The sequence below is a fragment of the Aptenodytes patagonicus genome, chromosome 7, assembly GCF_965638725.1.
Source record: "Aptenodytes patagonicus chromosome 7, bAptPat1.pri.cur, whole genome shotgun sequence".
Classification (NCBI taxonomy): Eukaryota; Metazoa; Chordata; class Aves; order Sphenisciformes; family Spheniscidae; genus Aptenodytes; species Aptenodytes patagonicus.
In genome coordinates, this window is record NC_134955.1 from 43,929,984 (window position 1) to 43,940,911 (window position 10,928).

At 42.8% G+C, this 10,928-nt stretch overlaps 1 protein-coding gene across 1 annotated transcript; it reads right to left on the reverse strand.

The window, feature by feature from the left end:
- Positions 1 to 3,536: 3,536 nt before the first annotated feature.
- SPTSSA (serine palmitoyltransferase small subunit A) lies at positions 3,537 to 8,179 on the reverse strand. The gene is made up of 2 exons (XM_076345017.1): positions 8,042 to 8,179; positions 3,537 to 4,791 (listed from the first exon to the last, which is right to left on the reverse strand). The coding sequence occupies exons 1-2, from the start codon at positions 8,142 to 8,144 to the stop codon at positions 4,688 to 4,690; spliced, it is 207 nt and encodes a 68-aa protein (XP_076201132.1). The 5' UTR covers positions 8,145 to 8,179; the 3' UTR covers positions 3,537 to 4,687.
- Positions 8,180 to 10,928: the final 2,749 nt, after the last annotated feature.

Sequence of the window (10,928 nt, forward strand, 5' to 3'; positions counted from 1 at the left end):
ATAAGGTCTAAATACCTGATCCATAAACAGATGCAGCTTACAAATTGTACATGTATATCACCATCTTATTCACTATTAAAATAAGCAGTACTACCTACAAAATAAAGTGCTAGCCAGTGCCTTAAAGTTAGTTTGGTTTGGTGGTTTTTTTGGTTGTTTGGTTTGGGTTTTTTTTTTACTACAACAAGAACTCCACCCACAAATAAGCCAAATTCTGTTAAGCGTACATGCTGGATGGCTCACTGAATGCACAGAGCACTGCAAACAGGTGCACCAGCAACACAACCTCGGCACAGTCTGACTTTCAGCCAAGGCCGCCTCGCAGCTTTTGTACATCGTGTTAAACATTTAGTGATAAGGTATTGCATAACGTAATTCCCCATTTTATTTAACCGTTACGTATTTGTAACATTTGAGATAGACACCTGCTGCCATTGCAAAATTATTGTAAAAAAAAAAAAAGCTTGACTTTAATGATACTTTAGAAACCAGATCAGCATTTGAATCAGGTTTACATCAAGGCCTATTCAGCTCTTACCCAGCCAAACTCTCAGGGAGAGCGGATGGTCATGATTTCTTAGTCTTCAATCACACTATGAGACTTTAGATCGTTTGGGGATCTTGTGATGAACGTGAAGGTTAAGAAAAGCAGAGGAGTTTCTGCTGAAATCCCACGCTGGGATATTTCAGATCTAGAATTTCATCTCTCCCCATTACAGGGGAAGGAAGTTTGATCCAGCTCTATCCAGCTCTATCCAGCTCTGGACTATGATGCCAGATTTTCTCCTCAAACCATAGTTATACAAACAAAAGGCAGAAAAGACAGCAGCTGTTGGGCTCAGTGATGACTACTGTTTAAGGCTGACCTAGCAGATCAAACAGAGAAACAATGCAAACCACACAGCGAGCTTCATGCTTTTGTCTTTAAAAAAACAAAAAAAATCATGCACCGGTGTCAGGATAACATGTCAGCAAGAGGGGAAGAGACTGTTTTCCTACAATAGCAGTTGTAGAAAACATGGGCAAATTAGCAGGTGAAGGGAACTTCTGGCACTGAAAACTTTTATTGGAGTATGCTGCTCCGGTATTTCAGAGGATGGCGGCCATCTCCACAGCTTTGCGCACAGCCCACTAATCACATGGTATCAGATCTTTTCAAGTTGTGTCTCTTCACCTCAGTATAACCTCTATTTGTTGTTAGCTAACAGCAGGTACTCCTTCTTCAGTATTTAAAATGCACACTTCATTACTGCACCTGAATGAAACAGGGCAATGCTTCACATCATTCCGGTGGCACCAACTGGCAGTAATACAACGCACATCTATCACACAAGACTGAACTTCACAGTGCCGTGCTCCTTTCACACCTATTTCTTTCTAATATTGAATATTTACACAAATCCACAAATAAATGGTTTTCTTGCTAAATTTTGCCAAGAAAGTGTTGATTTAGGATTCTCTGGTGTTTTCCTCACAGGGTAGTTAAGAAACCAGAAAAAAAGCCAACAACCAACCAACCCACAGCCTCTGTCTCCAAACTAATTGCTACGTAATAATTTCTGAAAAGAAACAAACAGGTTATATATATATATGCATATATATATAAAAGAAATAAACTGTGTGTATATATATGCATATATATATAAAAGAAATAAACTGTATATATATACACACACATAAATATAACTGATCCACAACATACCCACACGTCCTGGATCTGTTTCTGGCTCCAGACTAACTTTCTGCAATACTATGCTTTGGTTTCCTCTTTTGGTTATGGCAGCTCCTGCTGCAAAGGTTTTTAATTATTATTTCTACAGCACCCAGCCATCGTGTCAGCCAAGGTGCCTCTGCGGAGCCAGCTCTGGAAGCTGCCACGGCTGCAGGCTACGTGGGCTCCTGCCAGGGCAACCAGCACAGCAAGTCATCCCACCCAGGCGGGATGCTCCAGCCACACCTTTTGCCAGCCTCAGGCGGGGGCTGGCTGATGGAGCTGGTATTATCAGTTGTGCTATAACACAGTTAATGCATTTTTAAACATATTTCCGATTACTCAATCTAAACCCCAAGAGCTATTACTATTAAAAGACTAACATAAAGCCACTTGAAGGGCGCTCTTCCCCCCCCCCCCCTCATTTCTCACAGTTATTTTTTCCAACTTTAACTAAAGCATTGATGGCTCAATGATTATCACCCTTTTTAAACAGAAGCATAATTGACCAGCTGCCTCCAAATGTTATTTAAGTTGCTTTTGACCTCCAGCTTACACAGAAAAAGCTTAGTTATATCATAAGAAGGATATGATCCCCCAACTAACATGACAATAAAGCAGGCTGCAGTGGGAAAACAGCTTGATAGCCTTATGATTCATTTATTATTCAAATTTAATGATTAATTAAATCCTCAACAATACCCTTACTTTAAAAAAGAAAACTTACTCTGCTTCATAATTATCACCCCTTGAACCATCTCTCCGCTAGATCAACTTTATGAAAAGGACACGTTGCAGAAACTTTCTTCTAGAAATTCAAAATTTAGTAACATACAGTATTTTATTAATGAAAGTATTCCATCTTTAACAAAGCACCTGTAATCTAATTGGTTGATTATATGCAACTTGATTTATAATTAAAAAAGAAATGCTGAAAAAGACTGTACTCAAATTAGCAAATTGAATTCATGTATGATATTGATCAAGCCCACTCCAACGTATCGCAAGTGATCAGGTTATGGTTACTCTTTTTTTCGCAACAAAAAGCAGACAGCTAATAAAAGTCAGTATATCAAAGCCCTTTTATAAAACCTTTCACAATTAAAAATCACGTTTAACATTCCTAATGCCACCACACAGAAGGCCTTTTTCCCTCCTCATCAACTAAAACCCTTTCTCAGCAGTAGATGTGTATCAATCACGGTAGTAGCTCACAAAGAAACATCACAGTACCAATTTAATCCATGGACAGCAGGAATTTATGCTACATTACTTCAAAAAGAGTATGTTAACTTATCATTATCACCATATATATTTAAAATACTCATGTACAACTCTGGATACATTAAAAAAAAAAAAAAAAAACACCACACACACCACTCCGAACCCTATGTTTAGATAGCCAATTTTTACTAAGCGAAGGCACTCATTTAGTGGGAGACTCCTACCAACTTCAATAAAGCTCGGGTTCACCTGAGAAGTTTAATGCCCACTGCTTATAGCTCCAAGATGACAACAGAGTTTTTAAATCAGATACGCATGAAGTTCTTAAATATAGGAGAAAAAACACTCTTTTCTCATGAGTGTGCATTTGAGAAAATCAAATAAACCTGAAAGACAACAATTTAGTTGTACAACTTAGGTATAGTTCCTGATTTCAGTAGAAGTTGCATAAAAGACGTAACAGTACATATTATTACTGGGCCATTAAAAATCACAATTCTTTGGTCAAGTATCATTTTTCACCTTTTGGAAAGTTCTGAAAAAAACAAGCAGCATTCAGAGACACATTAACTTCTCAAAGAAAGTTTTGCATCAAAGCTCTGCTTTTAAACTTTTATTTTTTAAACAACAACAAAAAAAATCCTCCACTTAGGAAAGTTAAGTTGTCACCATCTTACATTTCAGAATACAAAACTGAAAAAAATGCCTATAAAAAAAAAAAAAAAAGACAGGACTTCAGCCAAGTATGCAGCTACTTATTGCTGTAGTTGTAACTCAAGTCCATTTAAACCCCTATGTTTTGGTCATTTGTAGCGAGAACATGTTTGGAACACTAGCAGCAATAGAAAACCCCTTTAAAAACTAGACATAGTTACACCTTTAAGTGAAAATTAGCAGAAACCATAACCATTGGAACATAATACATAATTGTAAAAGTACAATTTGAATTGGTAGCTAGAAAAACAGGGTTGATTTAAAGTGCTATCCCAAAGCTTTATGTGGGCCTATGTCAGTAAAGAAAAGTCCTTTTTTCCCCCACTAGATAAAGCCCAGAACCACAGCACTACTCCAAACATAACGAATGCAGTGTTCGCTCTGTCTCAATGCCTCATCTCCCCCGCCCTCCTCCAACAGGTGGAATACAGAAACCTGAAATAATTGCTAATTCCAAATTTAGGTGATATGCACAAATATACTGTTGAACAAAGTTTGGACAGCAAACAGTACACCTGAGTTCAGTCATACAAACTAACTTTTGTAAATAGCGTTAGACGAATATATCCATGTCTCTAATATGAATCTAGATGTATTTTCTTACAAAACGCATTAATAGAAATATCCAGGCAAATACATACCATACAATAGCAAAAGCTTTAAGCCCCATTTAATAAGATGACTTTCCGATTAAAAATAGAAGGCAATTAAGATTTACTCAAAATTACAATTAAGAAAAGCTTTCACAGTGCAATATTGAAACTGTCACAAAGTTAAGAAAATACTGATATCAAAGTACAATCACAATGTTAAAGTAGACAAAACTACTATACAAGGGCATATCTTGTAAAATTAAAAGGAATGAACACAACATAGGGGACATCTCACGTCCCTGCTCTACATATCTCGTTTCCTAGTCTTCAGAGTCATAATTGTGTCTTTCTGACATCGGTAGAAGTCTTGTTAAAACTAAGAGGTTCATTCTTCTTTGTAGACCAGATTTCAGAGCCCGATTACTTCTTGAAAATACGTTCTTCATCACTGCACAATTTCAAAGTAGTGCAATATTGCCATGATGTGCTGAGGCATGAACACATAGCCCGTGTACAGTGCCATTCCAACAATGGAAACTAGCATGGAATCTGAATTACAGTTGAGGAAAAAAGCATTTGAAATAGAAAGCGCATTAGACATCACATAACTATAGCATTGAAACTTTCCTGGTAACTATCTTGTAACATTACATTTTTAAATCAGACGGGGTCAACTGCATTCAACAATTACAGCTGCAGGAAGAACCAACTGAACACTGAAAACCAGAACACTGGTAGGAGCGATTAGCTGAATGATGAAAGGATGCCTTGCAAGTTATCCACTGCCTTGTCATGGACACAAGAGGACAGGCCGAAGTGTGGGAAGGGTGACGGAGGAACAGAAAACGGGCACTGAGAATATGCAATTTTTTACATGCATCTTCCTACGTGTCAAGCAAGTCTTGCAGAAGCCAGCCCCATTCAGCCAAGCAGAAAAAAGTCAACCACCACAAAAAAAACAAACCAAAACAAAAACACAGTAATATGAATAGCTGTACCAAGTAAGAGTTCTTATTTGTGGATGAACTACTCATTTTTAAGCAGACAGCATTAGATGCTGACCTCAACTTCTTGGAATAGCATGACCTAATAGATTTAATTTAAGATGCACAAAATACATCTGGTGTGAAAGTTGTACTGTTACCGTAATAAAGTCAGGAAACTGCAAATCCATTTCTAGCTGCCAGTGTCCTCTATGCTTTAAGTCACTACATTATTTGGCTCATTTCTCCATCTGCATGTGACGCTCAGACCCTTCCTCATGGGCAAGCAGCTCAATTTATGTGTTGTTTGACAGTACTTCGGAAATAGAAACTGCAGCAGGAATGAAAAGTATGAGTAACATTGTGACATGCACCTTTCTAACTATTTCACTCACAAAGCCTCAGAGCATCAGCATGGCTTGGAGTCAACTTGTGTATTTAAACAAATAGATACTCATCAGTACTTTACTATAGCAGACCACACTGCAAAACAAACTTCATGTGAAGCTATCTGCTAAACAATCTTAAGAAGACCACTTTATTAGTTGAACTCCTAACAGGGACCTTTTGCAAAACTTATAGAGAGAAGTGAGATGACAGCGTATAATGTATACGTACAGCTGGACCTTTGTCGAGCTCTAGGGTTCACAAAGCTTTATCTACAGAAATTATGGCATCAGTTTACGGAAAGATTATGACATTCGAAGTTTAACATTTCAGAAATTCAAAAGAAGTACTCTAAATTAATAACCTGTTGATTTCATCCAACTACCTGCAGAGATTCAGTAAACTTAGACAGAAACACTATAAAAAGCACTGGAGATTAACAAGCATGATAACACTGGACTCAGTTTCCACAGGTGAAACCAGAGGAGCTGCACATGCTCTGTGTCTTTGAGAAATCAAGTCACCACAGCACACGTGTAACAAATGCTCTATGACCGACTTCCCCGTGGCAGAGCAGAGGTATTAGCTGCGCTTATTAGAGCATACTAGCTTCTTGGTGTATTTTTAGTCCCAGAAGATTATACAGTATGAGATACTAAAATGGAGGTCAACTCATAAATCCACATTTCCGTATCAGCGCTCACTTCTGATTCTGGAGCACGAGCAGCAGCGAGACACACAGCAGAGCCACACACCGTTAACTCCCAAGGCCGCTGTGTCTGCGCAGCATCTGTACAGCACCCAGCAGACCTGGCCCACCTATGTGGGCATCCAGTTTGAGGACAAAGAAGTCTTGCTGACCCAAGATTGCAAGCGATACTTGTGCCACTTACGACATTTGTAAGTTCAGTGGCAATTACTTCACTGCAATTAAGTATTTTATAAAAGTAAACATACACACACACACTTTGATTTACTCAAACATTTTGCACAAGTTAAAAAGCTGCATGGTTAACACAAAAGAAAAAAAAATACTCATGACTAATATAATTGCAACAAAAGCAAAGATGGACGTTTTCTCAGTGATAGAGACATGGCATAAAAAGAGGAAAGTATGTTAGCAAGGAACACAGTATTTTGAAAGTAAGAACCCCTACCTAAACAACTGTGCACAGTAAGTCCATAAATACTAGAAGAAATAGTAAGTTATCTCCACTTCGACTGACTTTACACGGGAAAAAAAAAGTCTGATCGCACAGGTGTAACTTGGGCAACGACTTTTATATAACAAAAGCGAGTTCCTTTACAAAATTGGCCAGCATCTCAGTAAGAGGAGCTTCTCACTACTACTTACACCCTTGTCTTTGTTAATGTTTTGGTAATTTCTCCCTTTGCCTCTCAATATTAATTGGAGATGGCTCAGGGTCATTCATATGAGACATCATTTTAAGTCAAGATCAAAACAGCCACACTTGAGAGAAAAATACTTGTGACGCCATAACAACACTTGAGAGAATATACTGCCTGCATGAAAGGGCTGGGTAAAGAAGCAAACTATAAATAGTCTTTACACAGATGCCTTCACATTAGCATCTATCAAGTTCTTCCACTCCAAAAGAGCCAAGCAAACTTACCAGCTCGAGGATTAAATACTCATCTAATAAAAATCATGTGACAAAGCACCACGCAAACATAAGCTTGCAAGGTTTTGCAGCGTGCACATTTACTTTCCACTAGGCAAAAATACAAAAGAATTCATGAAAGACACCTGTCCTTAACACAAACCTTGAGATCTCAGTGCAAAAGACAGGAGAAAGAACTACCATAACTCTACAGATGAAAAATTAAAGGAGAAATAACTTCGAGATAAAAACTTATGCCCGAGGAGAAATGGACTAGATCGCTAGGCGCCCAGTGACAGGATGCGGAACACCAGCACGAGGATTACTCCCCAACTTGGGCAGCATGTTAGTTTGTGAAGGTGGGGAGCTTTAGCCCCTGCCTGCGAGGAGGGGGCAAGCCCCGGTCCCGGGCGGAGGCTGCCGCTCCTCCGCCCGCCGCGGGCGCCTCAGGCCAGCTGCCCCCCGCCACGGCCCGGCCCCGCGCCGCTCCCCTCCCCGGCCCGGCCCGGCCCGCTCTCCTCCCACCGCCCCTCGCCCCCCAGAAAGCCCCGCCAGCCGCCCTCAGCACGGCCACGGCCCAGGCGCTTCCCCGGCACCGAGTCCCCGCCCGGCAGCGCACCCGCCGGGGAGACGGCGGCACGGCCGGCGGGGCCGCCGCACCCGCCCGGCGGCCTCGGGGCGGCCCCGGAGCCGCCGCCGAGCACGGCGCGGCAGGGGGATGGCAGCCCCCTGGCCCCCGACGCCGCGCGCACACACACGCCCGCCCCGCCAGGCCCCGCGGGCAGGGTCCGGCCGGCAGAAGGATACTGAAGACGGTGCGCTCCCAGGGCTCCAGCATGTAGAGCGCGGTGACCAGCAGGTACTGGTAATACAGCCACGACATCTGCTTCCAGGCCGAGCCCAGCGCCATGGCGCGCCCCGCGCTCTCCCCGCCCGCCAGCGGCCCTGCGCCCCCCCCAGGCCGAACGGAGACGGGGGGCGGTGGCAGCCCGAGGCCCGCCCTCCCGCCGCCGCCGAGCCCGGCCCCGCCCCGCGCCCGGGCGGCCGCTGCCCCGCGAAATGGAGGCGGTGAGGCCCGGGGCCTTCACGCACGCGGTGCTTCACTGCGTAGCCGCAGCAAACCTCCATCCAGCGCTGAATGCCGGGGCGTGGCGGAGGCGCACACCAGCACACCGAGACTGTCATACCCTGCAGAACGTCAAAATCCAGCAGTCTGCGCCAGTCTGTGTCCGATCTGATTAAATTACATGGCTGACCATGAACTTGAGTAAACTGCCCGTTGAGTCATACCTAGGAGATGGTGCTGCAGCCTATTCTCTCTCATTCTATTTAATCTAAATTGACATTCTAGGAATTACGGAAGACCCGAAGACTGCTCGGCAGGGCCCATGGGAAGTACGGTAAAAATGCTCTGCAGGAGTCTTCAGTGTCTTTGGTTGTCGGAGGGTAAAGCCCACCCAGAAACATGGCTCAGATAAATGAGACCTTAACATCAGCCAACTCTGACTAGATTAATCCCATATGAATGGGAAAAATAAAGAGGCGATAGATCAACTGTGTACTGTAACTGCTGCTAACTTTGCACTTCCCTAAGGCACTTGGGGCCAGAAACCAGAGGGTGTGGGACACCCCTGCCCCGAGCGCTAATTGGCCTAAAATAAGGAGAAATTCCCAGAGATGGGCCTGGGACTGCACGATTAGAAAGGCCCTTGGCAGTTTATACTGGCAACCTAGTTTAGAAGGCACTAGTTGAAAGTCTGCTGGAAGGGGACATAGGTGGCAATCAGGCACCATGACTAAGTGGAGCATAACCACTGGGCACCGGGGCTGGGCCACCAGCCAGGACCTCACAGGCCAAGTGTGCGCACCATAGATTAGAAACTGCTATCAACCCCTTCTACTCACCCTGCTTAGTAAATCAATTTGCAATTATGTCACTCAGTGGTGTGATTCTGTTCTTGCAGCCACCCCACCCCTACCTTCACCTGTGCTATACAATGAAAAACAAGGAAATACAGTCACAGGAGGGTGCACATATGAGTTATTTACACAGCTGCAAAATACAACTACAGTACCAGGAGATAACTGTGAAAAAGAAAAGCAGCTGGCAGGGAAAACTGAATACTGTGCTAGTTCATGTGACAGAACCTGAAAAGGGATTTAATTCAACCGGAAGACATTTAGACACACTTTATTAGAGATTTATTTCAGCACAAGAAGAAGAAATGAGAGCATTTACTTGATTAATACCCACACACAACTGGCAACAGGAGCTGTTGTCCCTATCCAAGACCACCGCTGCTTGTTGCAGTTGCTGCTGGAGGAGTCTTGTGTTGGTGTTGCTGCTTGAAAAAGTGGTGGTAATCACAAAAGCTTCCTTTCTATATAAACACATACAAAGTTCAAGGACAAGTGGGATATTCAGCACAACTAAAGCATTACTCCCATTCAAAGCTGCAGGAACATTATCAATATGGGGCAAAGGAGTCCCAGTCCTGCCTGCTCCAGCGCTTCCTAAGAAGCAGCTCTGCAATTCAAGTGATAGGGCAAGCAAGAAGCAGCAGCAAGAAAGTACCTGAGATGAGAGGAAAGGTAACGTTGAAGCATGCCAGCTTCAAAATGTCCTGCTACACCTGCCCTAACCCACCAGGCCCCTTACACCTTTTCGGTATGGTGCATACTCATGAGAGTTTTTTTGCGTTAGCCCCTTAAAAAAATTGACAATATTCCTCTGTATAGTTTCCCCTCCTTTGCCAGCTCCATTCTACGCCTGCTTAGGGACTGCCCGCCACCTATTGTTCCTCCTGTTACCACCCGCACCGACACTTAAGCCCTTGAACTACATTCCCGCATGCTCGTATTTCCAGTAGCTCAGTGCAAAGACCTTACCTGGCACTACAGAGAGCCTTCGTGCTTCACCTGGAACGTGAAGACAGCTATATCAAGGCCAGCACGCCCTACAGCACAGACTATATCCTCTATCACATCTGCTCCTCCACACTTCTACTATGAAGAAACAGTTCTTCATACATTCAAAATTTTCCATATACACCTCCTGGCTTACGGCACACAGTAACAATTTATCCCAACTTTAGATGATCTCATAGCTATCAATATGCAAGTCAGACACTCCACTAATCAGCCGGGCTGTAGGTACCAAAGACGAGCTTGAGATCTTCTCTCAGGCAGATCCCAAGCCTCAAAACAAGTATGGCTCAATTTTGATCGTAGGTTGCATGTGCAGAGGAAGGTATACCATACTAGCCAACCAAGCGTTCAGCAGCTGCCTCAACAGTTCTCTGCTTCGTCAAGCAGAGGTTAAGTTTCTGACGACTTGAAAATAGGAAGTCAGTGTTCTCCTCATGTAATCCTGACAGAAGAACCAATGTATTTTTTTTCTTCCTACCCTGATGTAACACTGTGTAGAATGAGTGTGTATAGATTAGTAAAATACAGCACCAGGGACTACGAACGGTAACCAAAGAGTCACAAGATTTTATTACAATCTAAGGCACAAAAGAAGTATGTTCTTCAGGTTCCTACCTCCTAAGTTTAAATATTTCTGACATTTCCTCAAAGCACATATAACAAATTATTCCTAGTACTATTAAAAGAAAAAGCATAAAGATGAGACTTTTTTCAGACAGACCCTTGTTCAAAGTGAAGTGTTAAAAAATATCAGGCTATAAAGAGG

What these genes read in the sequence shown, in the direction of transcription:
- SPTSSA (XM_076345017.1), bottom strand. Translation starts at nt 8,144, where the DNA reads ATGGCGCTGGGCTCGGCCTGGAAGCAGATGTCGTGGCTGTATTACCAG. An exon ending in CTGGGAGCGCACCGTCTTCA is followed by an intron (nt 4,792 to 8,041) that starts GTATCCTTCTGC and finishes ACTGTAATTCAG; the next exon opens with ATTCCATGCTAGTTTCCATT.